This window comes from Gouania willdenowi, chromosome 24 (genome assembly GCF_900634775.1).
Source record: "Gouania willdenowi chromosome 24, fGouWil2.1, whole genome shotgun sequence".
Taxonomy (NCBI): Eukaryota; Metazoa; Chordata; class Actinopteri; order Blenniiformes; family Gobiesocidae; genus Gouania; species Gouania willdenowi.
The window spans coordinates 10,458,497-10,484,767 of record NC_041066.1 but is presented as its reverse complement, the minus strand read 5'-3'; the positions used below and the strand labels follow the sequence as shown (position 1 = coordinate 10,484,767).

The 26,271-nt window shown below is 38.7% G+C and overlaps 2 protein-coding genes across 2 annotated transcripts; one reads left to right on the top strand and one right to left on the bottom strand.

Moving 5' to 3' along the window:
- Window positions 1–7,591: 7,591 nt before the first annotated feature.
- sod2 (superoxide dismutase 2, mitochondrial) lies at window positions 7,592–13,930 on the bottom strand. Its single transcript, XM_028439993.1, has 5 exons — window positions 13,654–13,930; window positions 11,733–11,938; window positions 11,057–11,173; window positions 7,920–8,099; window positions 7,592–7,845 (listed from the first exon to the last, which is right to left on the bottom strand). Exons 1-5 carry the CDS (start codon window positions 13,680–13,682, stop codon window positions 7,700–7,702), a joined length of 678 nt encoding a protein of 225 aa, XP_028295794.1. The 5' UTR covers window positions 13,683–13,930; the 3' UTR covers window positions 7,592–7,699.
- A 734-nt stretch (window positions 13,931–14,664) lies between these two features.
- Window positions 14,665–22,527, top strand: wtap (WT1 associated protein). Its single transcript, XM_028439926.1, has 8 exons — window positions 14,665–14,865; window positions 15,355–15,392; window positions 15,479–15,534; window positions 15,609–15,667; window positions 16,283–16,410; window positions 18,152–18,330; window positions 20,401–20,555; window positions 21,354–22,527. Exons 2-8 carry the CDS (start codon window positions 15,363–15,365, stop codon window positions 22,004–22,006), a joined length of 1,260 nt encoding a protein of 419 aa, XP_028295727.1. The 5' UTR covers window positions 14,665–14,865; window positions 15,355–15,362; the 3' UTR covers window positions 22,007–22,527.
- Window positions 22,528–26,271: the final 3,744 nt, after the last annotated feature.

Below are 26,271 nucleotides of genomic sequence, written 5' to 3'. Positions count from 1 at the left end.
AATTAATTAAAATGCTAAAACTACTACTGCTACTGATAAATTCACAATTATTCTACATGTTTGAAAACAAGACTTTTACGTCAGCTGAATGTACAGCAAGTGTTTAAAAGTATTTCTGCCTAGAAATAACATGGCTGGTCACCTACACACCGCAGAGTGTTTCCTCTTTGCTGTGCTTTTACAAATGTATTATTTGTGGTTCGTGAAACCAAATTTCACAAGCAACAAGTTAGCGGACATGTTTAGCTCCCGCCCCTCTCTCCTGCTTGTGTGTGTGTGTGTCACACACGTCACTCAGTCACATTAAGGAAGGTTGCGGTCATTATACGGGATGGATTAAAGAATGAATAAAGGATTGTTTTATCTCGTTCTTCTCCGTGTTATTATCACATTGTGAAAAAGTTTAAAAATAACAGGAATTAGTGCTGGTCTCAAACGGTCGTGACGGAAAATCCTGAGTCTGGGCAGAGTCAAAATGCTTCCGAGTCTGAGACGAGACCGAGACCTTTAAAATTTGGTCTCAAGACCGGTCTCGACTACTACAACACTAGTGTGTGGATGAGGTCACTCACGTGCTTGCTAAAAGATTTCAACCAGAGCTGAATCCCCTCACATGGGCAGAGAGCAACAGAAGGAGGGCTGAGAAAAGGGAAAGACTCCCACTGAGATTTTCAGCCAATAAGCTCATTATCGATTAGAAAAGGAGCATTTCATAAACAAGGGCTAGAAATCTGAGATAGATGACTCAGAAAGGTTAAATAAAGAGAAAGATTGGTGTTGAGAGCAATGCTGAGAGTGAGATTAGAAAGAACGCTTTAAGGACTACTCCTTTTTTTTTTTTTTTTTTTTAGTTTTCGACACGACAACCAGTTTAACTGCCAGAAGTGCATCTGTTTCTAAATAGAGCAGCGACTATGGAAAATTCCCCAGCAGGACAAGTCCTCATCCAAAACACAGACACACTCACAAGCCCAGACTTCAAGCTTGAGGCTTTACCTGATCTACGCATGTTTGCTTTTGTTTACCAACCTTTTTTTTCCCCAGATCACATTGTCTTTCTTTTCTGGTTTCATATGAATTTTTCTCTCTCCAAAAACAGGAAACAACAAAAGCATCCGAATGATAGACAAACAAAAGCTGCCTTTTGATACAGAGCAACACCCAAGTAACTCATTCTGTTTAATTTTTAAAAAAAAATGGATTCAGGGGACCGGATGATCTAAGAAGCAGAAATAAGAACATGACTTTCTAAAACCCTGCTGTGTTTAAAACCAATCTTTTAGTTTCTTGTTCACATTATCTGGATAGAAGTTGAACATTGAAGCCATCAAAGTGGCTTTGACCAGGACCTTTAGTGCTGACCCGCTCATTTTTTTCCAGTCTGCTCATTCTTAGTTTTCCATGTGGGGATGTGTTTAGTCTGACAATGAAGTAGGACAGAGCAGAATGGATTTTAAAGGAATGGATTTTGGACTTTTCTTTGTAGCGAGAGGTCAATATTCATGACATCTTCATTCATGACAGTTTTACAGATTCAAATTGTTTACAGTAAATACTCAAATTGTATATCAAGAGTTCAGATAATACAACAGTAGTTTCATTCTTTTCTTTGTTGTACTTTAAGTTGGGAAGGGTTACTCAAGAGTAATTTCCTATTCTAACTTAGTCATACTTACTGGTCATACCTGACAATGTTCCTCTTTTGTAGGACCCACTTTGGTCGCAAGGCTATTTTAGATCATATGCCACAATTAGATCTCCCACAATACCTTGTGAAACCCCAGGAGCCTCAGGAACCCCAGTTTGATAATGGTTGCCTTATAAACCCAGTGATTTATTACCTCCACCAAGGAGGTAATATGTTCAATGACATTAATTCATTTGTTTGTTTGTCTGTTAGCAGGATTACGTCAAAAGTGCCGAATGGATTTGGATAAAATCTTAACCAAAAACACTGTAGTTCTCACATAGGGATGTAACAATTAATCGTAAGGCAGTTAAAAATCGATTCATAGGTTCACATCGATTATCTGAAAATTGAATCGCAGTACTTTTTTTAAACAACAGAGGGCGCTATCTATTTATCCTTCTCTTGTCCAGAAGCGAAGGCGGCGGGCGTAATCTGCTTCTACTTTCTTTCTGGCTGCCTTCTACTCTTAAACATGTTCATAAATGATTCCTTACCCCTTTAGCACCGAAAGAATATCTGTAATATTACGTGAATATTTGTAAAAGTCACGTTTTTCTATTAGCTCTGTCTGCTAGCGTAACATCTCTTCTTCACTGCAAGAATATCTGCATGCCAAGCGACCACTGGGATACCAGCGCCCTCTGCTGGTCCAAACATATATCTGATGTAAATGCAGTGCAATGACTGTTCTTTTTTTTTTGTCCAATTGTTAAGGCACAAAATACATTTTCAGTTGCACTTTTAAAAAGAAAAAGAACTATTATGCAGTTTTGCATTGTTTACTATAAAACCAAAATTTAAATTTGTATTACTCCTTTATTTATTTCATTCAAGATTTATTTTTAGTTAAATTGCATTGTTTTGAAGAGTTTATCAAAGGATTCTTTTGACAATGAAAAATAAAAATAAAATAGTACAGTATTTTCTATTTTTTCTCCCCCAAAAAAATACAGGAATATTTTTCAGTCATCATTTGTCTACAGTCCCATTTTGTAAAATAAATTGTGAGAATCGTCTCGTGAACCCAGTATCGTGAATCGAATCGTATCGGGAGTTGAGTGAATCGTTACATCCCTATTCTCACGCCATGGAAAACTCAATTACATTTTGGAGGTGATCCGGATAAATATACTGATTCTGTATCACTTTCAAAAATTTTAAAATCTGTATCTCTTAGAATTGGCAAAATTCTGAAAATGCATATCTTGGTTTGTATTGGACAGATCAAGGAAATTTGATTCAGTTATGTTGGGTTGGTACCTCAATTACCCCAGCAAAGTCTCGATTGGATATGAGCCGGATTGCACATTTCTTCACGATTTTTGAAGAAAAAAAATGGGGTGCCTATACATTCAGACCTAGTGTATCGTTATTAAAGGAATACGCGTTTTTTCCAAGCCTTTAAAGTGTGAATGGTCATGGTGCGATAATCAGGATTACTGATCCAGATAACTGCCACTATCTTGCAAAGAGGATATTTGGTTCTTGGTGGAGGTTTACACTCTCTGAGTACTCTTGTTTCCCATTAATATCCTATAAAAAGTGCCTCATATCAAAAGGAACATTTCAGTTTGGTTCTTTAGCCTGAAGCGATTAATCATCGACGTACTTGGTGTCACATTGAATCACAGGCAGAAATTTGATCATCTTGTACAATCCATCTATTTGACACATTGTAAAGAAGCTGACCAATGCTTTCTTATGAGCAGCATGAAAGAGAAAACAAATGTGAACTATAGTATATTCGTTGGCTTGTGCAATGCCATTCAGTTCCATCAAAGCCGACATTCCATACATTTCTCTGTTGCATATTTTGCTGTTAGACTTTTTACTAAATGACTCCACATCATCCTGAGAAGACACTAGTCCTAATGTCACCAGGTTCTATTCTTGACCTTTAACACAAGGACAAATTTGGTCCAAAGGTATCTTAGTAATACTGTTGTTGTAGAATTGCTTGTGTCTTGATCTAAACTGGATTTCCCATCCTATTTATATAATATATACTTCTAACACTTATGTAAGTCCCCATCTCTTGTTATTCTCCTTGTCCCTGGCCTGTCTTTTATAGTAACTTTGCAGAGAGTGAGAATAAATTGTGTGCTTTTAAACAATTTCTGTCTCAGTTTTGAAGTTCTTGAACACATTTTATATAAAAAAGATATCCTAGCCTACTTAATGATACAAATGAAAAATGAATAACAGTTAAAAACATTTGTCAAAATCAAGTATCCCACATATCACTTAGTAAAAGTATTTGATCTCTGGGACCTGCTTTATAGTAAAATGTACCGATTGATGAATTACATCAGGCAGATGAGGATTTCTTTTCAATGAATAAATACAAGGTGCTGTTTTTGCCCCTCTTTATTACATCTAAGTTTTCCAGTTTGTGAATAGGAAAGATTCCTGTTTAACACATCCATCCTTCCACAGTTAACAACTAGATGCAAGAGGGAATGCTGCCGCTTCCAAGTGTGGTTTGTTTTTTAACAAGAATTGTGATTGTTAAAATTTTTGAGGTACAATAAGAAATGTTACAAAAGTGGCCTGAAAAAGATCAAGCCACAGACAAACCATTGTTGATGGATCATAATCGGGCAAGACGTAGTGGTAGATGTTCACGACGGTATGTGTTGCAAGTAGTTATTTCTTTTTTTGTAAGTTTTCTTTTTTCCTTTATGTACTTGTGAAAGGTTTTATAGTGTAAGCAGAAACCAGAAATTCTGGTCACCTTGGACCTGACCCGGAGCCACAGCAGGAGGAAGTCAAGTGTTTTTCACATGAAAGAACCTGATTGTGTTTAACGTTGCTGTCCTTGAGTATCTTCCAATTTCCCTTGGCTTTATTTACTATCTGTCTGACATTCTGTCTTCAGCCAAGCAGGCTGATTCACAGCAAACCTGGAGAGGACAGCCAAGGTTTGAGAGAAGGAATTTATCCACACTCTTGATTAAAACCAAGGATTATCCACGTAAACTCTAACAGGATTAATTGCTCATGTAAATCATACAGAAACCTAAGAAGTGACATCAACAATGATGAAGAATGGGAAAAATATAGAGGAAACGATTTCCAAAGACATTAAACCTGGTGTGAGGGTTTTAAAGCTTTTCACATTTACCTTTCAAAGAAGGATCACATTTTCACTGATTTATAGGCCGTAAAATCACCAAATAAACTGATGCAATTATTGTCCATTTCACAAACACGGGGCTCTTTTTGGTTCATATCAATAGAACAGCTGCATTTTGCTGACAGACCAGCCTTTCATTTTTTCACACTGGAGCCAGTCCTTTTCCGTGTGGAATTGTTAAGCTTGGAACAATCCAGCATGAACCAAAATGACCCCAGGACTTGCCGTGATTTATCACCCTCTGCTGCCTGACGGATGTCCATGAGAGCTTGGATTCACTGATGCAAATGAATGTTACATAACAGACGTGAATTGGCAAGTGATTTCTTCCCTCTAATGCAGACTAAGAGTTTCAAAAACGTAAGAATGTTACACCAGGGACAGGAGAGGATAAAAAGCATTTACATTTACTCACTTCAAGCCTTTGACGACGTGTAGCTGTTTCTATGGTCTTTACAGGAGCCACAAAGGATCAGTCAACCTAACACTCTACCATTCAAGCCTCCTTCAAAACATCCCTGGGTTAGCAAGTGAAACAACCTGCCTCTGGCTCCCACAACCACCTGGATTGGGATCCAAATTTAAAGTACTCAGACTTGGGCTTCAACCCAAACGGGTGCCCTGAATTTAGCTCCACCATACACTCTGCCAGGAACAACGGCCTACAAATTCTGGAAAAAATGTACTGCTTTAATGGTAGCACTATGCTTTTCCACTCTAAATGGGAAAATCAGCCTGTCTGGGACAAACCACTCAGACACTACTGCTGCACTAATGCAAAAAGACGGCCCCATTACAGAAAACCTTTAATAAATCATAATGCAACAATCTCATGATGGATATAAAGAAAAATGTCAAAGATGCAAAAAAAAAAAAAAAAAAAAAAAAAAGCCAAGTTTGATCTTTTATGCAGGTGCTTAAACTTTGGAGGGACTTGAACCACAAAAGCAGTTATGTTTACTGCCATCTGAAACATAAAACCCTTTAGGTAATACCTTATTTAATTTAAACCACATTCACGGACCACTTTTATATTTATAAATGTGAATGTTTTAATCAGAGTTATAGTAATTTATTACCAGCTATGTTTCATTGTTACTGACATGGCTGAGCCCTTTTATTCATGTTTAATAATTTACGGTTCCTCAACCTGAGGTTTGCAGACCCCAGGATACATCCCGACCCGTTATTTTTGAGCAATATTTGTTTTAAAAATAATTAGATAATTCCAATGTCGCAACGTAGCAATGTTGCCAAATATTAGATTTACTGACCATTTGAAGAAAAGAAACATCTTTGGGTGTTACTATAGTAACACTGCAGTGGAAGGCTATGCAGTGTGTTTGTACATTTAATCAGTGATGCATCTACAGACCTTTCTTTTAATTATGAATGTCAACATTTATTAATCTATGAGATAAATTGAATAATCACATGGGCCGGGTTTGGCCCACATTGCCTTACTGGTGCAAACCCAGCAACAACACACAAGCAGACTGTATGTAAGAGAAAAGATGGAAAAGATTTAGTTCAATTAAATAAATCTTTTTTTAAAAACTTCAAATGTTCTTTAAACAGCTTTATATAACACCAAAGTGTACAAATAATACCACACTGTGAAGCAGTAAAGCATGCAGGGAGATGGGCATGGACTTCCTTCACTGACATCTTGGCACTAAAGCAAAGGATGTGAAACAAAAGCCCATTATTGTCTTAGACCTAGTGGATGTTTTTCTGTAACCAATGGGTGGTGTTCCTCTTTTTGCACCCACAGGAATTTCAGATACCACCATGAGAGAAATAACTGCACATACGGAAACATTTACAATATTAGTATATTTCCGTAAGAATATAACCAACGATTTATTATCCTAAGCAAGTTACAATTTCCTTTGTTGTCGAGGGAAACACAAATCTAGGCCACATTCAGGAAAGCCAAAGAAGTAAGAAAATGTCAGTACTTCAGTAATGAAATAAAACAGTTTGTGTGCTTGGATAGATTCCACTAAATAGCTTAGAGCTTCGTCCGGTTGACAACGAATAATACAGTAGTGACCATAAAGATTCAGACTGTAACAGAATTTTTAGCATTGCAACTCAGCTTGAAACATACAATCTCGTCTCTTTCTTATGGAGACTTTTACCCACTCATACTCCCAACTTAAGTAAGAAAATGTGGTCAAATTGAGTGAAATTACTCTTTAAGCTTTACATTCCTACACTAAACTATAAGAACTCATTAAATCCTGTATCAGAGATGTATCTGAATTAAGAGAAGCTGGAAAAGTAAATTACCTGGCATGAACTCTGTATTGAGCCATCATTCAAATGGAAAGTTAAACTGAAGGAAACCAACAGGAGTCCTAGCAGATATATCCAGGGAAACACTGCCCTCTTTGGGCAAAAACTATTATTAGTGTGAAAAATATCAGGGCTTGACAGTTTTACGAGGATTCACTTCAAGTTGTTGCAGGAACAAATACATAACCTATAAACCCAAAACATGCTTCTAAGAGCCCATAATAATCTGAACAATAGAATGAGAAAATGAGTGACAACCTCATCACAATTTTTATCACTGAGTTTAAAACAATGGTAGTCTTAGAATATCACGGAAATAAAAACACTCAATATCCAAACTCAATATTATTTATTTTTATAATCACTATAATACATCAAAAACATGGACAGCAATCACACGGTCCAATTGTAGTGCAACTTGAACTGGACACCGCATAATGAATAAGTACTCTGGTTATGCCATACCAACTCAAGAGTTTTTATTTTTTTGGATGATGAGAAAAGGCAGAACTTTCTTAAATATGTGAACCAGGTGCAAATGAATAGGCTTTAAGGGTGTTTGAAATTCGCTTCTACATTTTGGCCGCCTGAAGCCGCTCGCTCACGTTATCCCAGTTAATTGCGTTCCAGATAGCCTTCACATAATCAGGGCGGACGTTCTTGTACTGGAGGTAATAGGCGTGCTCCCATACGTCGATGCCAAGAAGGGGAATGAGACCTGTAGGGTCAAAGATAGGGATTATAAAAGACAGGTGTAGTCAAGTAGTCGTGATTGATTTGTTAAATACCAACCTGTTGTCCCCTGTAGAGGGTCCTGGTTGGCACAGGCAGCTATACGAAGTCTTCCACCATCTTTGTCGTAGCCCAGCCACCCCCAGCCTGAGCCCTGCACTGCCACTGTAGCAGCAGACATCTTCTCCTTCATCGTCTGGAAGGAGCCAAAGTCTCGCTTGATGGCCTCCATGAGCTCTCCTGCAACATGCAAAAAGTAGGGAGCAACCTTATCATTAGTTTAAGATCATCATTATCATTCTTTACATTAGAAGTAATCACAGTCATAGTCAATATACAATTATTTTTAAATACTTAAGAGTCAATAGAAAAGTAAACCATACATGAAGTATGGTTACCAGGAGAAGGTGGGTACTAAGTGTAAATATTTCACCGCATGATTATCATATCTACCACAAAATGTCCAGATCGATTTTCTAAATCATGTTTTTAACGACAAAAAAAAAAAAAAAAAATCATAATTTTGCTAACATATGCATAACACGTAAACGCCCGGTCACTAGGTGTCAATGAACCACATCAAACCTTGTTGAACTACCTCACTCCTCGATGCATTTTAGATTGGAAGTTAATTGCACATAAATAAAACATCCAGGGCACTTTTATACTGGAGGTGTACAGTATGTGGTTACTTTTTGTTTTTTTTAATAAATTTGTTGTAGAAGCAATAGTTAAACTTTTTTACACTGTTTTTTTTATATTGGAACTTGAATTACAGTTCCTTTAAGAATCTTCTCAATGAAGGAATGTTTGTGACTTTTGCTACATTTACTGTTGTCACGTGTGTTCTGATTTGTAAATGTGTATGTGGAAATGCCACCGGGGGGCATAAACCAACAATAACAGCCACTGCTACAGTTTTAAACCGTACCTGTAGTGAATTGTACTTGCAAGTTCCATCAAATATCAAATATTGTAGTAGAGGTTCTATTTCATAATATTTTGTGAAATGTTTCACTATGGGTTATACACTCCCTGTAGCCCTCAGAAGCACTTTTCTCAATCTGCCATGCCTTGACTGGCTGGAAAGAACTGTCCACTGGCAGCCTGCCGCCGGGAGAGGGCACCACCGTACCATGGCCAGTGCCAGCCAGATTGAACGAGCCGGAGCGCTTTTCCACCCTTTCCGTTAAGACAGAGAAATGGGCAGCGATTGCAGCTCCGTCATCGGTGCTGCGGACCATATCGAGGGGTTACAGGCTGCAGTTTGCGGCTGTCCTTCCCCGTTTTGCCGGTGTAATACACACTCAGGCCCAGGGAAATCCGGCCCATGTATTACAGGAGGGGATCGGCTCTCCGCTGAGCAGGAAAGCAATCTCTATTGTTCCACCCAGGGCTCGAGACTGCGACCAAAATGGTCACATATGCGAGTATTTTTTCAGTGTGCGAGTGAAAAATTTATCTGGTCACATTTGTGCGAGTGCGTATGGGTGACCTTATTTTGGACGGAGCAGCTGAGCGCTTTGTCACATCCCACTGAGTGCACTTCTCTCTCTCTCCACGCTGCTGAATCAGAGGCCATAGCGCACATGCGCATTCTGTTACGTCACCAATCCAACCTAGGGTTCGTGACAACGCGGTAAAGAGCATGTTATCCCTTACACAGGAAACTGTCTTCTGGGACCATCTCTGTGCCTCTAACCGCGCACCTGTCGGCGCAGCTAATGGAAGACCTTCAGGGCATGCCTCGCGCTGTTTCGACCGGACAAATCTGTTCAATTCAGATTATGTCTTCGGTTACTCGAATTGATGGCTTGATGATGTCATCTGCCTCGGCCGCCTCAACATAAAGGAATTCCAGCTGTGGGTGGCCTCTTATGGGCTCAGCCCTGTGCGTCATGGCGCAAGGAGGGTTCTGGTTACGCCGGGGTGCAACGCAGCTCTGCGCCACTGGCGGGCCTCAAATTTCCTGATGCACGTTGTCTCTATGGGGACCGTTACGTCCAGGAAGGTGATCTCCACGAACTCCGGCCTGGCAGGCTGGGGTTGAGTGTTCAAAGGCAGGTCGGTAAGAGGCTGCTGGGACACAGACCTCTGACGCCGTCACATAAATTATTTGGAAATGTCAGCGGTGTTCCTCTCGCTGATCCACTTCCTCCCGTCTCTCATGGGACATCATGTCCTGGTGAGGACGAACAGTATCACGGTGGTGGCGTATATCAACCACCAAGCTGGCTTATACGCTCCCATCGGCTGCTGCTGGCACGCAAACTGATCCTGTGGAATTGCCATCATCTCTCTCTGAGAGCGACGCACGTTCCCGGGGTCCTGAACAAAGGCACGGACCTGCTGTCCAGGGTGCGCCGGTGAATGGAGAATAGAGGTTACACCCACTGGTGGTGCAACAGTTGTGGGCCTTTTATAGATGGGCCGAGGTGAATCTGTTCATTGTGGAGGAAAACACGCAATGCGCGTTGTTTTTCTCCCTGCCCGGCACGGATGCCCGACTCGGGGTAGGCGCACGTCTGGCGCGTTTCCCCCATTGGCCCGTACACTCCCCAATCTGTCCAGGGTGAGGGGGCAGGGTCATTGACTGATCCTGGTGGCCCCTCACTGGCCAGCCATGCACTGGCTGGCAGAGATTTATCAGCTGCTGTGCGCTCCTCCTTTGCAGGGATCTGCTATCACAGGCTTTTCACCCTTCCTCTTATAGAGGGTGAGAGTGTCCCTGGCGGATGGACAGTTCTTTCCAGCCAATCAGGGCTTGGCGGATTGAGAAAAGTGCTTCTGAGGGCTACAGGCAGTGTGTATCCCATAGTGAGACTGCTCACTCTCATATTACTCAAAGAACGAGGTTATATACATAACCTAAAATTTGTCAGATTCATTGCAATCCACACCACTAAACCTCAGCATGGGTTTAATATGATCATTAAGAGATAATAGTGTGCAATTAACACTTCTACACAAAATACTTAAAAATCAATAAAAAAGTAAACCACATATGGAGAGTTTAGACATTCCTTTACCAGGAGAGGGTGGTTACATACAATATAAAACAAAGAACAACAACACTAAATAAAACACTGTCCTTGTTTATTTTGCTCTGGGAGTCTGTTTGTGGGTTCCATCTCCAAATAACATTAAATTTAAAATAAAAAGCTAATGTAAGTCAGAAGCTGAAGTGTGTTTCTCACCCTGGGGTTCGCCTCCACCATTCGGAGAAAGGTTCGTCCAAAAGATGGTGTGGTTGATGTGGCCGCCTCCGTTAAATTTCAAGGCCGGCTGAAGCGCAACCTGGGCAGTCACATCCCCTAACAAACGTAAGTCATGCAAATAAATAAGTGTCAAATTCTGAGATGAAGTACAGTATATTGGTCTTTTCTTTTTTCTTCTTTCAAACATTTAGTTTGCACCTAGTCTTAAGCATCAGCTGAAAGGAATTCAACAAATCCACATTTCTGCTCATGGGTAAATGACGGAGAAGAATTTTCAGTGCATGATATTTAATAAAAGTTGGCATGAATATAATGATGGCAATAAATAGAAATACTTTACAGTTTTATAAAAGAATACAAAACACTTAGGAAATAATGATAAATAGGGCAGAAAATCATTTTCATTAGATTTAGAAAGATTTTAAGGAGGTTTTTGAAACAGCATCACATATTTCTGATACTTTAAAAAATAGAAAAATTACAGGTAAGTGATGTCTTTTTTAAAAAAAAGCAAAACAAATATATATATATATCCATATATAGGAGAGGTACTACAAAAACTGTATATCTTTGCATGTATTTATACCTTTTAAACAGAAAGAAATGCAGGATCTGCAAAAAAAAGTCATTGGCCCAAATCAGATTTTTCTTTTACCTTTTGCCAGCGCCTCTTTATATTTCTCCTCCGTAACATTAAGGTTGTTAACATATGTTGCATGGTGCTTGCTGTGGTGCAGCTGCATTATCTCTGCACAAATGTGGGGCTCCAGCGCGCCATAGTCGTAAGTCAAGTCAGGAAGCGTGTGCTTCTGTCTGGATGCAGATACCTGATTTATAGCCTGGCTGAGGCTGGCTGCACAACTGGGAAGAAAAAAGAAAAAGGAAGTTGTCAATGACAATTTAAAAAAAAAAAATACAGAAATATAAAAATATAAAACAAGTTGGAACTAAATCTTCAATCGTCAGAGACAAGAAGAAACCCTCGATTCCTACAATGTAACTGACAGGTGATGCAATTGACCTTTTGAAAAAGCCCCGCCCCCCTTATTTACTTTTAGGATATCCGTCACTTTCCTCAGTTTGTCTCATCTGTAATAGCTGGGAGAAGTTTCCCAGTGCGTGTTACTCTTTTTGGAGCATTACCTGCTCGATATTCTCCAGATCCAGGAAAAAGGGATTACAATATGCTGTGTAGTGATATAGTCAAAGAGTTACAGGGTTCCGACACTTTTTTGAAAACTTTTTCAAAATATTTTACCAAACTTCCATGACAGTTCTGAAGCGCTAAGATTTTTTTTTTGAGTATGCATTTCCTGGTTTTTAGCATATGCCAGCAGAAGTGACTTACCAACGCACAGTTTATAAATAAGGCGGAGAGTGAATTTGCCTAAATTTCTGGGATCTAGTGATTCCCTCTCAATTATGCTGCCGGTATGCTGCACTTTCACTTTGAGATAACACTCAACATCTTTTGGGTTTTACATATGTTAAACATTAACATATTGTTAGGTCATAAATAATCGTAGATTGATTTCTGACCAATATACAGATAATCGCAGTGTTGTCATATCGTGAGGTAATCGTTATCGTGAGCTCTGTATCGCGTATCGTATGGTGAGGTTCCCACCCCAATGGTAATGATAGTTGCTAATAACTGTATACCCCAGTCATCACTGTCGTTGTCAATGAGTGTTTGTGAGCGGGGTTTTGCCAAAGGTCAATTGTCTTCAAATCCTCTCATTGTTGACTGACATGTTAGGCAGCAGGGAAACATAATGAACTTAATAAATGGTAATTCTACAAAAGCAGACAAATGCCAAATAAAAGGTGCATTAATTAATGTATCCGGAAAGCACTAGTCAGCAATAAGACACTTACTAGTATTTAAATGTAAAAATTATTTACAGGACAGATGTGATGTAAAATGCTCTTTGCATCAACCTGGATTACCAGACAACCAAACTAGTTCATTTGGATATTAAATCGACATGCAAATATAAATGAGAACTGTTACAGCTTATTTACACTGAAAATGACTTTCCCTGTTCTTTAAAAAACTTTTAAAAAGTTGAGAGGTCTCGTCCATTATTTCATATGTCAGATTTGACTATCTTCTGCCTCACACAGCACCAGCAATCTTAGGGGCTTTCAAAAGACCCATACATTTAAATTAAATGTCTGTGAAAGCAGCATTTTCAAATTCAACCAAACTAAATAACTACCTATTTTGACAATTTGAATATGCAACAACTTGCTGACATACTAAATGTATGTTTGTGAAGCTAAAACACAAGTGACATGCCCATGGGCCTAATTATCCAGGTGGTAAAGATGAATGTTAAGACTTGATGAATATAAATAAGTGGTTTCTTAGTGCTTGAGTGAAAGCATGTATTTTGTGCGCCACAGCATGCTAACCAGCTATGCTAATCCAAGTTAGCATGCTGACTAGCTGAGTGTTAGCACACAATAACAAGTTGTTTCAAGTTAATGAGCAGCAGCTGCTAGCAAGAAATGTCAGCATACGACACTTGGACTAGAAACTGACCTATTTATTAGGTTTACATTAGTATTACCTGCGAATTTGTCCAAGTCTGCACAACATGATCACGTTGAAGACTGCCCAGTTCACACGAGTGTCCTTGGATTGAGTAGATATAAGGTGAGAGAGCAACGGACTGTACCACTGTGACCAAATAGGGGTGTTTCTAAGAGTTGTTTTTTTTCTTCTTTATAACAAAAACATCTAAATAAATAATAACAGCCTACAACCTCTTTTCAAACACGAAATGTGAAGATATTAAGCATTGAACGATGTTGAAAATGTCTTCTAATCTAATGTGACGTTGTTTTAGAACGCTGCGTTCGAATAGTCCCTCCTATCCCTCTCCTCAAATACGACACGGTGTTTCGTATTTGAAAAAAGGTTGTAGTAGGGCTGGGCAAAAATAAATAAATCGATTTTTCGAATTTGTACATAAAACAGATTTCATTTTGCAAATTTGAGTTTAAAAAATATATAATAATTTAAGATTTTTTTTTCCCATGACAGTTTTTTTTTTTGTACTTTTTCACGTTCAGTCCTTGTGGGTTACCGTAGTTTACCCTTTGAGTAGGCTATATGTGTGCCACAGGCATGTTTCATTTTTTATTCGCACTATGTTGAGATGCCAAGGGAAGAGTTTATTATTTTTTAAACTGTAATGTTATATGTTATAAAATATGTAGTCATCTGATTTCTTAATCAGAAAATTGAAGCTACTGTGAAGTTGCTGTTGCACTTTTGCTTAAACCTGGCTTAAAGCTTGAAATTGTTGAATGACATAACCTCATTTACTTTTTATTGTGAGATTGTTCTATGCATTTTAACTCTTGAGGACAATCACAGCAATAAAGTTGCACTTTTGATAATATATCTGATGTCTGTAATCATTTTTAAGTGCATTGGGGGGGGATCGAAAATCAAATTAAAACTCGATTTAATTTTTTTTTAAGGCAGAATCGCCCAGCTGTAGATTGCATTTATTGTTATTGCTTTTTCCTTTTCCTAGTGTGCCATTGTGTGTCACTAACGCGCTTCCATCGGTAGGGGGCGCGGCCCGGCAGCGCAGCAGCTGCCATTGAGCTCTGATGATCGGCTGTTGGAGAGGAAGAGGATGATGACCACGCTGAAGCGGGACTAGTCGTCCTAAATTCAGCGCTTAACCAAACACCGGTGCCCGCTAATTGCTCAGGAAAGCGTCGGTGAAGCAGAGGAGTTCCAGAAACGTCGAAAAGCTCCGACGCAGGTGAAGGTTTTCCCTCGACAGGCGAAGGAGTGAAACATGCAGCCTGAGAGCCGCTAGACGAGGAACAGCAGCGCAGGGGAGGGAGCGTTTCCTTCACCGCCATTTTGTGATAAGTCGGGTTGAAAAACAGCCTCGGAGTGCACTCCACCAGGCTGGACTGGACACTGAATTAGTGGCTTTTTCTTCTAGTTTCTAATTTGCTGGTGGATACTTTGTGTTTTTATACACCGCGTATATATTATTAACTTGTTTTGCTCTCAAGGCGGTTTACGGCTGTTGCTTCCACAGCACCGTCACGTTCACTGTGATAATACACTGTACATCCTAGCAATATTTATACTAGTCAGCACTTACCCAACATTAGTACGTATACTTGTCATGAACTCTGTAATTTAGTTCTTTTTTTATTAACATTAGGAGTTATGAGCCTGTTATATGCAAATAACTTAGCATCCACAACCTCTAATACTTTATTTTTTTACATTTCAGAGTCCACAATGACGAATGAGGAGCCTCTACCCAAGAAGGTGAGCCCCTGTCTCTATAAACATGTGTATCTGAATGCCAAGTATGTCCTATATCTAAACAGACTGTTATATTTATTTACTCACAGGTTCGCCTCAGTGAATCTGATATGAAGACCCTAACCAGAGAAGAGCTGTGTACCAGGTAAAACATTTAAAGTCCTGTAAATTATGCATCAGCTGCTTTGAGCCTGGTTTTATATCATCTCTTCTCCTCAGGTGGAAACAGCATGAAGCATATGTCCAGGTCCTGGAGGCCAAATATGCAGAGTTGTGTTGTAAGTATAACTCGATATGCATTAATTTACTTTTAGCGTACAGTTAATTTCTGCATGAGCAAGGGCTGGGCGATTTTGCCTTTTTTTAAAAAAAATCAGATTTTTTTTAAGGAAAAATTCAAGTTTCGATTCGATTTTCAATTATTATTTTTTTAGATATCAACTATATTGTCTAAAGTGCCACTTAATTGCTGTGATTGCCCTCAGGAGTTAAAATGCATAGAACAATCCTGAAATGAAAGGTAAATAAGGTTCTGTATTTCAATAATTTCAAGCTTTAACCCAGGTTTAAGCACAAAACTGCAACAGCAACTTCACATTAGCTTCAATTTTCTGATTAAGAAATGAGATAACGACATATTTTATAACATAACATTACCGTTAAAAAAACAATAAACTCTTCCCTTAGCATCTCAGTGTGAATAAAAAAAATCAAACAGGCCCGTGGCACACACATATAGCCTACTCAAAGGGTAAACAAAGAGGGGGCTGGCTCACGTCGCGCTGCGGTAACCCTCAAGGACAGAATGCGAAAAACCCCAAAAAAAACTGCGTCTGATGGAGATGATTTATTTATTTATTTAATGAATGTTGTTTGTTCTCCTGCTGTTTCAGCCAATGACGTGCCAGGCCTGAAGGAGTCGGAGGAGAAACTCAAGCAGCAGCAGCAGGAGTCTGCACGCAGGGAGAACATCTTGGTCATGAGGCTTGCCACGAAGGAGCAGGAGATGCAAGAATGCACAGTATGTGTCTTCTCCTGTTTTTATCACATATAGTTTTCAGGAATTGAGCTGCTGAAATAGGTTTCACTTGTACCGTAGTTGCGGCTAAAATGTTATTGATTGTCTTATTTTAACTGTTTTGCACTTCAGATTGTTATATTTGGTTGGAGTTTTATTCTACCACCAAGTAGACAAGAACAGTACAGATGTAGGAAAAGTTTCTGTTTATCTTTGGAAAAAAATAGAAACAATCTGGCAACATGAAGTTTCAACCCGTGATTTAATATTTGGATCTGAATTTATATTTCTATATTTTCCATTCAATTGTTTAATTATTTCACATGTTCCAGGCTTGAGCCACACACACGCACACAGTCAGTAAGGATCAGAGAATGCAGGCAAAGGGTAAACAAGGTCAAGGAAGTGAGCATTTGCTTGCTCAGCAGATCAACCAGTAGCTTTATGGCAGCACATGCTATTCCTGTGAGACACAGGGCCTTTGAAATGTAAAGTGAATTTGTTTAATTTTGTAATCCAAAAACTTTTTTTTTTTCTTTTTAAGGTGAGCTGCACCAGTTACTTTAATGTAAACGACGTTCAAACTATTTTGTAGCACAACATTACCTTTGGTGAGATTATGTTGGAGTATGCTGAAGTGATACCTGCCTTTGATTTCTGATTTAAAAATCCCGCTAATATTATTAAAGCTGATTTTTCATATAAGTGTTTATAATAATGTGATGGTCTGAGTTCTAATGACATAAACTCTTCCAGGTTAATTCCCATATTCTCCCTCTGGTTCCTAAATATCCATTCCTCTGTGATAAATTGATTGTGTGCATGGCGATAAACTCTTAATTAATCGCTACACACAGCCCTTAATATAGGATATACTTGTTACAAACAGCTAACTTCAACAACAGTTTTATAACATTATAAGGGTGTCCCGATCTATTATTGATAGTTTTTATTTGATTTATTGATGTTATTTTTCAGAGCCTTTTAATGTATTAGTAATTTATTTTATTCAGTTGTAGGATATTCTTTTTAAAGGTAAAAATGTATGCAACCCATTTGTTAATAATAAATGGGTCCTGACTATTGTTGTCTGAGAAATATCACTTGATCAAGCAGTTTCTAATATTCCATACTACCAAATAAGTTATAAAATAGTTTAATTTATTTGTAATTTTAGCTTATACAGGTATGTCCCATTGATGCAACTAGGTATCATTTGTAAGAGGGACCTGCTTTGAACATATTCATAATTTAAAACATAGTGTGTATAATTCGTACTAATATCGGATCGTGTCGGCAAAACCAAAACTCCAAAATAAATTGTGCCAATTATTAATACCATTGCATTTATGGCTGTGAATGTGTGCTAACCTCACTAAAATTAAAGCATTGTAAATGTATAAATCAATATTGATGCCTCAAATAATGAATCAATTAAAAATATGACAAAATGTGACGTTCCAACAATGCACAGTATAAAGTAAAATGTTTAACTTGGCCCCACTTATGCATACATAAAATAAAATAACTTGAGTTGGTTTTGAGCAAACTTTCAAATTATTTTAGGAAGGAAAGTTGCCGTTATTTATTAACCACCTGCCAATTACAAACTCTTTAGTTTTAAAACATGTTCCTCTAATCATCACACATCCAGAAAAAATGTCAGTAATGGGGAAAAAAAGGGAAAGGGATATAAATTGTCCAGTTTTACGAGTCACTCACTATTTCCTGTTGAATCCTGCAGACCCAGATCCAGTACCTCAAGCAAGTCCAGCAGCCGAGTGCAGCCCAACTGCGGTCATCCATGGTGGACCCGGCCATCAACTTGTTTTTCCTCAAAATGAAGGCTGAACTGGAACAGACTAAAGACAAACTGGAGCAGGCCCAAAATGAACTGAGTGCCTGGAAATTTACACCAGATAGGTAAAGACAATCAAAATAACTCCCCCCTCAAAACAAAAAGTCAAGACTTCCTCATGCCCCCCACCCTCACTCACTGCAGACATGCAGGACCAATGGTGGGGGGGAAGGCTGACAAATGCTGTACTCACCACAAGACTCAGACTTTACAGAAAGCCAGAACCAAAACTCTTTGCACGGCGCACTGCCCGCTACACATAGCCTAGCCTAAAGGGCACAGACAGTATGTTCAGGTCCGTCCCTTTGCATCCGCTCACCGGCCAAGGGCCCCCGAGGAGTCCCAACTGTTCCTGAAGAGGTGGTCGCTCACTTCCAGCTGTGGATGTGCACTGTGCACTACCATTAACAGATTAAATAAGGGTTTGTGTTGGAGGTGAAAGCAGGCAGGGAGCGTCCCGAGCCCCAAACAGCAAATTGAACATTTTATAAACAAGTCCCGTACTTGCTTTATAAAGACATTTAACTGTGGATTACACCACACAGTCTCTGCTAGTGTCCGTGAAAAACGTAAAAGACTCTTCGGCAAGTCTAGACATATTTCAGTAACGTGAGGACAGTTTCTAAGATTTAAAACGTAAGACTTTGGGGGACCATTCGCTAGGAGAGACATTAAGACTGTGAGCCTGAGCCCTGGTCCACAGGGGGGCCGTTGGTCCACAGGGGTCCGGACGCCTGTGTCTGAGAACACAGGCCTGCACACGGTAGAGTCTATTTACCTGATTTCTTTGTAACTTGTTCATCTTTTTAACTGACATTTAATTTATCCTTTTTTCATTTCTCTGAAGCAAACACTTACTGCAGTGTGTTTGAACACAGACGCCTGATTGGCTAGAACACTTGATAAGGTTTTACTCCTTAAACTGAGCACTTTTTGTTTTTTGTTGGTATCCCAGGCTCTGAAACACACTGCTGTATGTGATCCCAGTCTTGTTTACAAGTTGTTGAATGCAAATGTCTTAAACAAATCGTGTTCTGAGTTGATGACAATGTATTCTTTGTACCTCTGTGTATTCCTGTGTTGACTTGACAATCTTTCTCTCTTAGCGCCGCTCAATGATTTCATTGACTCGTCTCACTTGTGAAGCACTATTTTGAAGTCAATGTTTACACAATGAAAAGTTCACAGAAGCAAAAATACTACCAGGGTTTTGGATAGTGTTTAGATATGAAACCTGTGTGAGTGTTTAACCCTTAATATGGATCATTTGGACAATTGGACTTAAATGGATGGAAGCATTTTTAATGACACAAATTATAGTGTTTTTGTCTTTAAGTTGTTTGACACCAGTGACATCCATCTGGTCATTTATTAATCCATACAAAACATTTGGAAATCAATTTGTAATGAAACAATTTATTGTTTGTGTAAAAAAAAAGGGTAAAAATTATTTTTTATAAACTCTAATCAAGCAGATGTAATTTAGGTAAAGATTTAGGCTTCCCTGACAAAGCTTTTTAAGTAAAAAAAAAAAAAAAAAAAAATGTCCGTGAGGAGTGTCTTTGGCTGTGAAGCAGAGAAAGCAACACTCGACTGTATTTGATGTCACTGTTAAATGCTTGATTTTTATGCTTCTCTAAAGATGACTCCATGTGCTCTGGTTAAATAACATTTTTTCCCTTTAAGACAGGATTCGGTTTTTTTTTAAAAAAAACTTTTATTTTGTAGCAGGTAACGCTGGTAAAACATTTTGTTAGATGTGTTCACTGTGTCTTTAAGTTGGTGATGCACCAGGAGAAATTAAGGAAAAAAATTATGACGAAAATCTATTTTATTGACAAATTATATTTAACAGTGAGGAGAGTTTGCTTTTTAAATTTATTTTTGTTTGAGTTTAAAGAAAGTTCAGCTTTCAAGCTTTAGTTATTTTTTCATTTTGCATTTAATTTGTGGGATTTTGTTCGGTGGTCTGAAGAGGAATTGTGATTAGAGATATTAGTGGATTGTTTTTTGTTTTTTTCTTCCTGGCTAATCAAGACTCATTTTGTCAGGTGAAGCTTCTCTGCTGTATCTCTAAAACCATCCATGTCCATCTTGGGGTTCACTGTGTGATGTGAGACTTGTTTCCCTTGCAGCCAGACGGGGAAGAAGCTGATGGCCAAGTGTCGAATGCTGATCCAGGAAAACCAGGAGCTGGGTCGTCAGCTGTCCCAGGGGCGCATCGCTCAGCTGGAGGCGGAGCTTGCTCTGCAGAAGAAGTACAGCGAGGAGCTCAAGAGCAGCCAGGACGGTGAGCTGATGTCACTTTGTGCATTTTTGTTTAAACCAGTGGTTCTCAACCTTTTCAGCCCGCGAACCCCAAAATAAAAAGTGCCAGAGACCAGGGACCCCACTGTACCTGAAGGTTGTTGAAGGATGGTCCATGGTTAAATGAATCAGTGATGAACATTTATTTATTTATCGGAATAATAGCCACTGTTATCTGGAAAGTTTATTATACATAGTATATAGTCATCTTGAAGATGTAAATCCTTGGTTTAATCAGGAATAAAATGGGTTAAAAGTGACCAAAAATAGTGGGAAATGGGATTTTAAAAACCACAGAAATTGGTTAAAAGTTGCAAATTAGTGTCCAAAAACCGACAGAAGAAGTGGTAAAAAAGGGTTCAATATTAGAACATTTAGTAATAACAATTAGTTTAAACTGACAAATCATGAATGTGGTTACATTAGCCAAAAAAAGGCATGAAATATGGTGAAAAGAGGTTAAAAGCAACAATAATGGGTCAACATATGCAACATTATGTGGGGAAAATGTCTTGAAAGTGAAAAAAAATGTGCAGAAAAGGCTTTGAAATTTGATAGAGAAATTAAAATAATGAAGCAAAAATGTGTTAAAAGGAGCAAAAATATGGCAAGAAAATAGGTTAAAATTTGGCAAGTTTGGTGTAGTTACAGAATAAAGGTAAAAAATTGGCTCAAATTGTTTTTAGTTTCTTAAAGGCATCTGGCAACCCTAAGGTTGAGAACACCTGGTTTAAACAGATGCAGTGTTTGCATTGCTTTGATCGTGGTTTTTGGTTCTCAGAGTTGAATGACTTCATCATCCAGCTGGATGAGGAGGTGGAGGGCATGCAGAGCACCATCCTGGTCCTGCAGCAGCAGCTGAAAGAGACACGTCAGCAGCTTTCTCAGGGGCCTGTGACCGGAGCTGGTCCCAGTAGGACTTCACCCACTGCTTCCAGCTCCTCCACTGAACCATCCACTCAGGCAGAGCAGGCCAGCGCCCCCTCCGACCCCACAGGGAAAGACTACGGGAGGGTGTCAAACGGTCCCAGCAACGGCAACTCCTCCCAGAGAAGCGAGACCACCACCCCCAGTCTGTACCGAGAGGTCAGCAGCACCGAGGAAGACTTTCCAATGTCGCCCGTCGCCTCCAGCCCCGGTGAAGCTGAGACCAAGCTCTCCAACCACTCTGAAGAGGCTACTGGGAGTCAGACTGCTACTGGGAGGGGTGGTGGTGGACCTGCTGGTTTCAGGAGCCAGCTGAGTGCAGGGTACGAGAGCGTAGAGTCTCTGACCGGCAGCGAGACGTCATTGACGCAACACTCGAACGACACGGACTCCATCGCCGACCCCCACGAGGAAAAGACCCCCATGAGCAAAGGCACGAGGACTGCAGGCTCACGGCACGCTCACAACGGCCTGGACTCTGCCCCCAGCGACGGCAGCGTTTTGTAATGTGCTTTGGGATGTACTGTTGTTTCCTTTTTATACAATATACAGGCAACAATGCTTAGTCTGTAACATTGCACTGCTGTTTGTTTGTCCCCCCCCTCCTTCCCTCTGCTTATTGTGATGCCTTTATCACATTTATGTTGCTAAACAAAAAGTTAACAGAAATTGTTTAATGTTAGATTTCAATTGCACGGCTCAATCATTCGCACCCAGTACGTTTCATTTTAATTTCTTTTTCCCAGCTCAAAGAACAAGAAGTGGTTCTGTTTTGAGCTCCCGACACTGAAATAATCAGGTGTTGTAATTCATTGTCAAGTCAGTAAAGTCACTGAATTAGCTTCTCAAAATTGAAAAAAAGGTCATTTTTAGACGTGAGTCTCTTTTGTTTTGTTTTTTTTTTTGTTAAAAAAAATATGTTAAAAGGATCAGATGAATTGTGAGTAGTTCATATGTGATGTTCATATAATTCTGACTTGAGTCGTTTTCATGTACTGACCAAAAAACCAATAAAGATTTTAATACTAGACACTAGTTTTTACTAGCCTAAATGTATGAAACTAAACGCCTCATAAAAAAAACACAAATGCAACATTTTACGAGAATAGACACTTCAAAAACTTGAACATTTTTAGGTTATTGATATTTAATACTTAATATGAAGTATAGTAGTAAAAATGTAAACAATTCAGGTAGCGACCAGATAGAATAATGGACAATTAAGTTGGTTTGACTCCAAACAGTATTTTTTTTTACTGATTTCTTGTATTTTAAAGAGCAGGAAAATGAGAGAGAAACTCAGAGGGAAGTTCTGTGTTTACAGTAGGTGGTGAGAAAGAATAGAACATGTTAAAGAATCCATCCATTTTCAGAATTTGGGGGGGGGGGGGGGGGTCTGCCCCAGCTGTCACCAGGCAGTGGGTGGGGCTAACACACTAAATGTGCGGATGAAATGTGTTGGGGCTTCTTTAACTTTTGGGTGGCGCCGTTTCCTTGGTGCTTTTGTTTTAGAAGCTTCCTCTTTCTGCTCCTTTGTTGACTGTGCTTGTGGTGACCACCTCCTGGTCTTTGCTCCTTTCACAGTCCTCCTCCACCTTTTCCAGCGCTAACCTGTTCTCCATCTATACTCTGTCCTCCACCTTCTCCAGCGCTAACCTGTTCTCCATCTATACCCTGTCCTCCACCTTCTCCAGCGCTAACCTGTTCTCCATCTGTACCCTGTCCTCCACCTTCTCCAGCGCTAACCTGTTCTCCATCTATACCCTGTCCTCCACCTTCTCCAGCGTTAACCTGTTCTCCATCTGTACCTGTACCCTGTCCTCCTCCACCTTCTCCAGCATTAACCTGTTCTCCATCTGTACCCTGTCCTCCAGCGCTAACCTGTTCTCCATCTATACCCTGTCCTCCACCTTCTCCAGCGTTAACCTGTTCTCCATCTATACCCTGTCCTCCACCTTCTCCAGCGTTAACCTGTTCTCCATCTGTACCTGTACCCTGTCCTCCTCCACCTTCTCCAGCATTAACCTGTTCTCCATCTGTACCCTGTCCTCCACCTTCTCCAGCGCTAACCTGTTCTCCATCTATACCCTGTCCTCCACCTTCTCCAGCGTTAACCTGTTCTCCATCTGTACCTGTACCCTGTCCTCCTCCACCTTCTCCAGCGTTAACCTGTTCTCCATCTGTACCCTGTCCTCCACCTTCTCCAGCGTTAACCTGTTAATCTGCTGCGCCTTATGGAACAAGTTTGCACTTCCACATAAATTAAACAAAAAATGGAAGGCATCAACAATATCTAAGCAATAAGTGACTAATACTTCAATGCCCTGGGATTTATTTATTTTTTAACCAATTTTTATTTAATTTGGGGAGATTTTGGTGAATATTTTGAGAAAAAAATTGCAGGATTTTGGAAAAAATTGAGAGTTCTTCCAACAGTAATTTACAACCTGAATTTGGTAATTTCCACATAGATAAATTTTCACTTTCTCCTGTGCGCCGAATCGGATGCTCTAAAGGGCCAAATTTGGTCCCCGGAACCTCGAGTTTGAGACATTTGCTGTATAGAATCATTGTTCACATTTAAGATGGAGCAGTTTGAACAGTTATAATGAAATACCAATAAATATGGTATATATATATATATATATATGCTTTATTACATTACATCAGGTTAAATGTTAAATGGTCTAAACTACACCTGGCAATAAAACAGTTTTTAGTTCTAATTCTAATCAATATTATTTTAATATTGTTTATTGATGTTTGAACTTGTTTAATTATTTGATTAAAATCATAACAAATTATTTTTTCATTTTCTTAAGGACCCTGTTTGTATTTTGGAAATGCTTTCGGCAAAATAAAGTTTTTTTTTTTTTTTTTTTTAACTACTGGACACTGCAAATGTAAAATAATGATCTCTTTAAAACATTCTTTAATGTCCTGATTATTTACACGGAGACAAAGTCAACACATTCCACAAATGTATATTATTGTACTTTTGACAAATTTACTGTAAACTATTTTATTGTCACAGGTTTATATTTCTGTTGTATTATTGTTTTCCTGCAGACACAGTTTAGTTAGTTTTCAGAGCAGTAAACACAATACTTTGATAAATGTGAATATTTTACTAATAAAACAAAAATATTAGGTTGATATTTACAATGTCTATGACCTTCAACTAATGGGGAATAACCGTATATAAATACTGTTAGGGTTTTCACAGTCTAATCAGAAATTATTCACAACAAATTGATGTAATAATCAGTCAAAACCTTTTTTAATAATGTGAGCATAAATGTAAAATGTGGCTGGTGAAACCAGCTCAGCAAAGAATAATGTTATTTGTAGGACTGGTCTTGAAATAAAATGATGTTTAAAAATGAAGAAGATCCCAAATGTGCTGCAGTTTGGACCATTACAATTTGAAATGTAATCATTTCAAGATAATGGAGTATTTAGGAAACGCATGTTAAGGGACTTTCTTCATCTTACTGTTAGGAAAAAGACATTATTAGTATATGAACTTTTAAAGAAAAGGAAATAAGTAAATAAAACTGTGCATGTATTTGTGTATTTTATAAATGTCACCATTGTCAGTTTTTGCTGTTTGTAATGAATGAACTATTGTCCTCCCTGCCGCAGAGTGGCGCTGTGGCTCCCACTGATGACACGTAATAAACAAGCCCTGCTACATTAGTGAAGAGCAGAGCCATAGACATTATATACGTAGACGCAGCATCGACTGCTGCCGCCCAGTAGAACGGTGCGTCAACAGAGCGGCCATCTTGGAACGGTGGCAATCGCTCTTACAGTGCAATACATCTATAGAGGAACGTGTTACGCCATTAAAGTTGTCATATATCGCTCAATTCTCAAGCAATTTTCACGGGGTCTGTTTGTAACAAACGTCTGACATGATAAATAGATAGATAGATAGATAGATAGATAGACAATTATTATTATTGTATAATGGTACTACTAGTGTATTATTGTTAGTGCTATTCTTTTAAATATCATTACATTCTCATTATTGTAATATTAATATTTTATATTAAAGTTACTGGTATTCTCATTATTATATTATATTCTTATAGGATTAGTGCAACTAACAGTGTTGCCAGATACGCATTACGTTTTAAAGTCTAAACACACACAAAAACCCTAAAATTTCTTGGCGGTAAATAGCCCAATCTGGCAACGATGTTGCAACATCGTTTCATCAGCCTGCCGATTCCAAACAGAGACATTCTTCTTGTTTTATTCTTCACCAGCTAAAATGGCTAGTAACGCTAAAATGTTCCCCACCAAAGTTAATTTTTACCTGCATTTGGCGGGAGTTAATTTAAAGCCCTGGTTATTATTATTATTATTATTATTATTATTATTATTATTATTATTATATTATTATTATTATTATTAATGTCGTTTATTATTAATATTATTGTTTTTATTATTGTTACTGGATTCTCATAATATCATTTTGTATTATTATTATTATTATTATCACTATTACTATTATATCATCATCATTAATTATTGTAGACAAATAGCTGAAATATTCAAGGATGTGGGCGTGGAGATTAAGTGTTGAGTGGCAAAACCAGCATTTTAAATATATCCAAGCACCTTGTATCATAGCTACATGTGTGACGTTTTTTTTTTTAAAAAAAAAACAAACAAACAATTAAACAGTTTGGAAATCGGTTCAAAATTCAACGAATAATTTTGCTTAGAGATTTGAGAAATACCTCTTTCTGTTGTAATGTCTA

Bases quoted from the DNA above. Each gene is read 5' to 3' on its own strand.
- sod2 (XM_028439993.1), bottom strand. From the start codon at position 13,682: ATGTTGTGCAGACTTGGACAAATTCGCAG. The intron at 11,939-13,653 runs GTAATACTAATG...TTTTCTTCCCAG, and splicing joins AGACTTGGACAAATTCGCAG to TTGTGCAGCCAGCCTCAGCC. The intron at 8,100-11,056 runs GTGAGAAACACA...TGCATGTTGCAG, and splicing joins TGGTGGAGGCGAACCCCAGG to GAGAGCTCATGGAGGCCATC.
- wtap (XM_028439926.1), top strand. From the start codon at position 15,363: ATGACGAATGAGGAGCCTCTACCCAAGAAG. The intron at 18,331-20,400 runs GTAAAGACAATC...TTTCCCTTGCAG, and splicing joins TGGAAATTTACACCAGATAG to CCAGACGGGGAAGAAGCTGA. The intron at 20,556-21,353 runs GTGAGCTGATGT...TTTGGTTCTCAG, and splicing joins GCTCAAGAGCAGCCAGGACG to AGTTGAATGACTTCATCATC.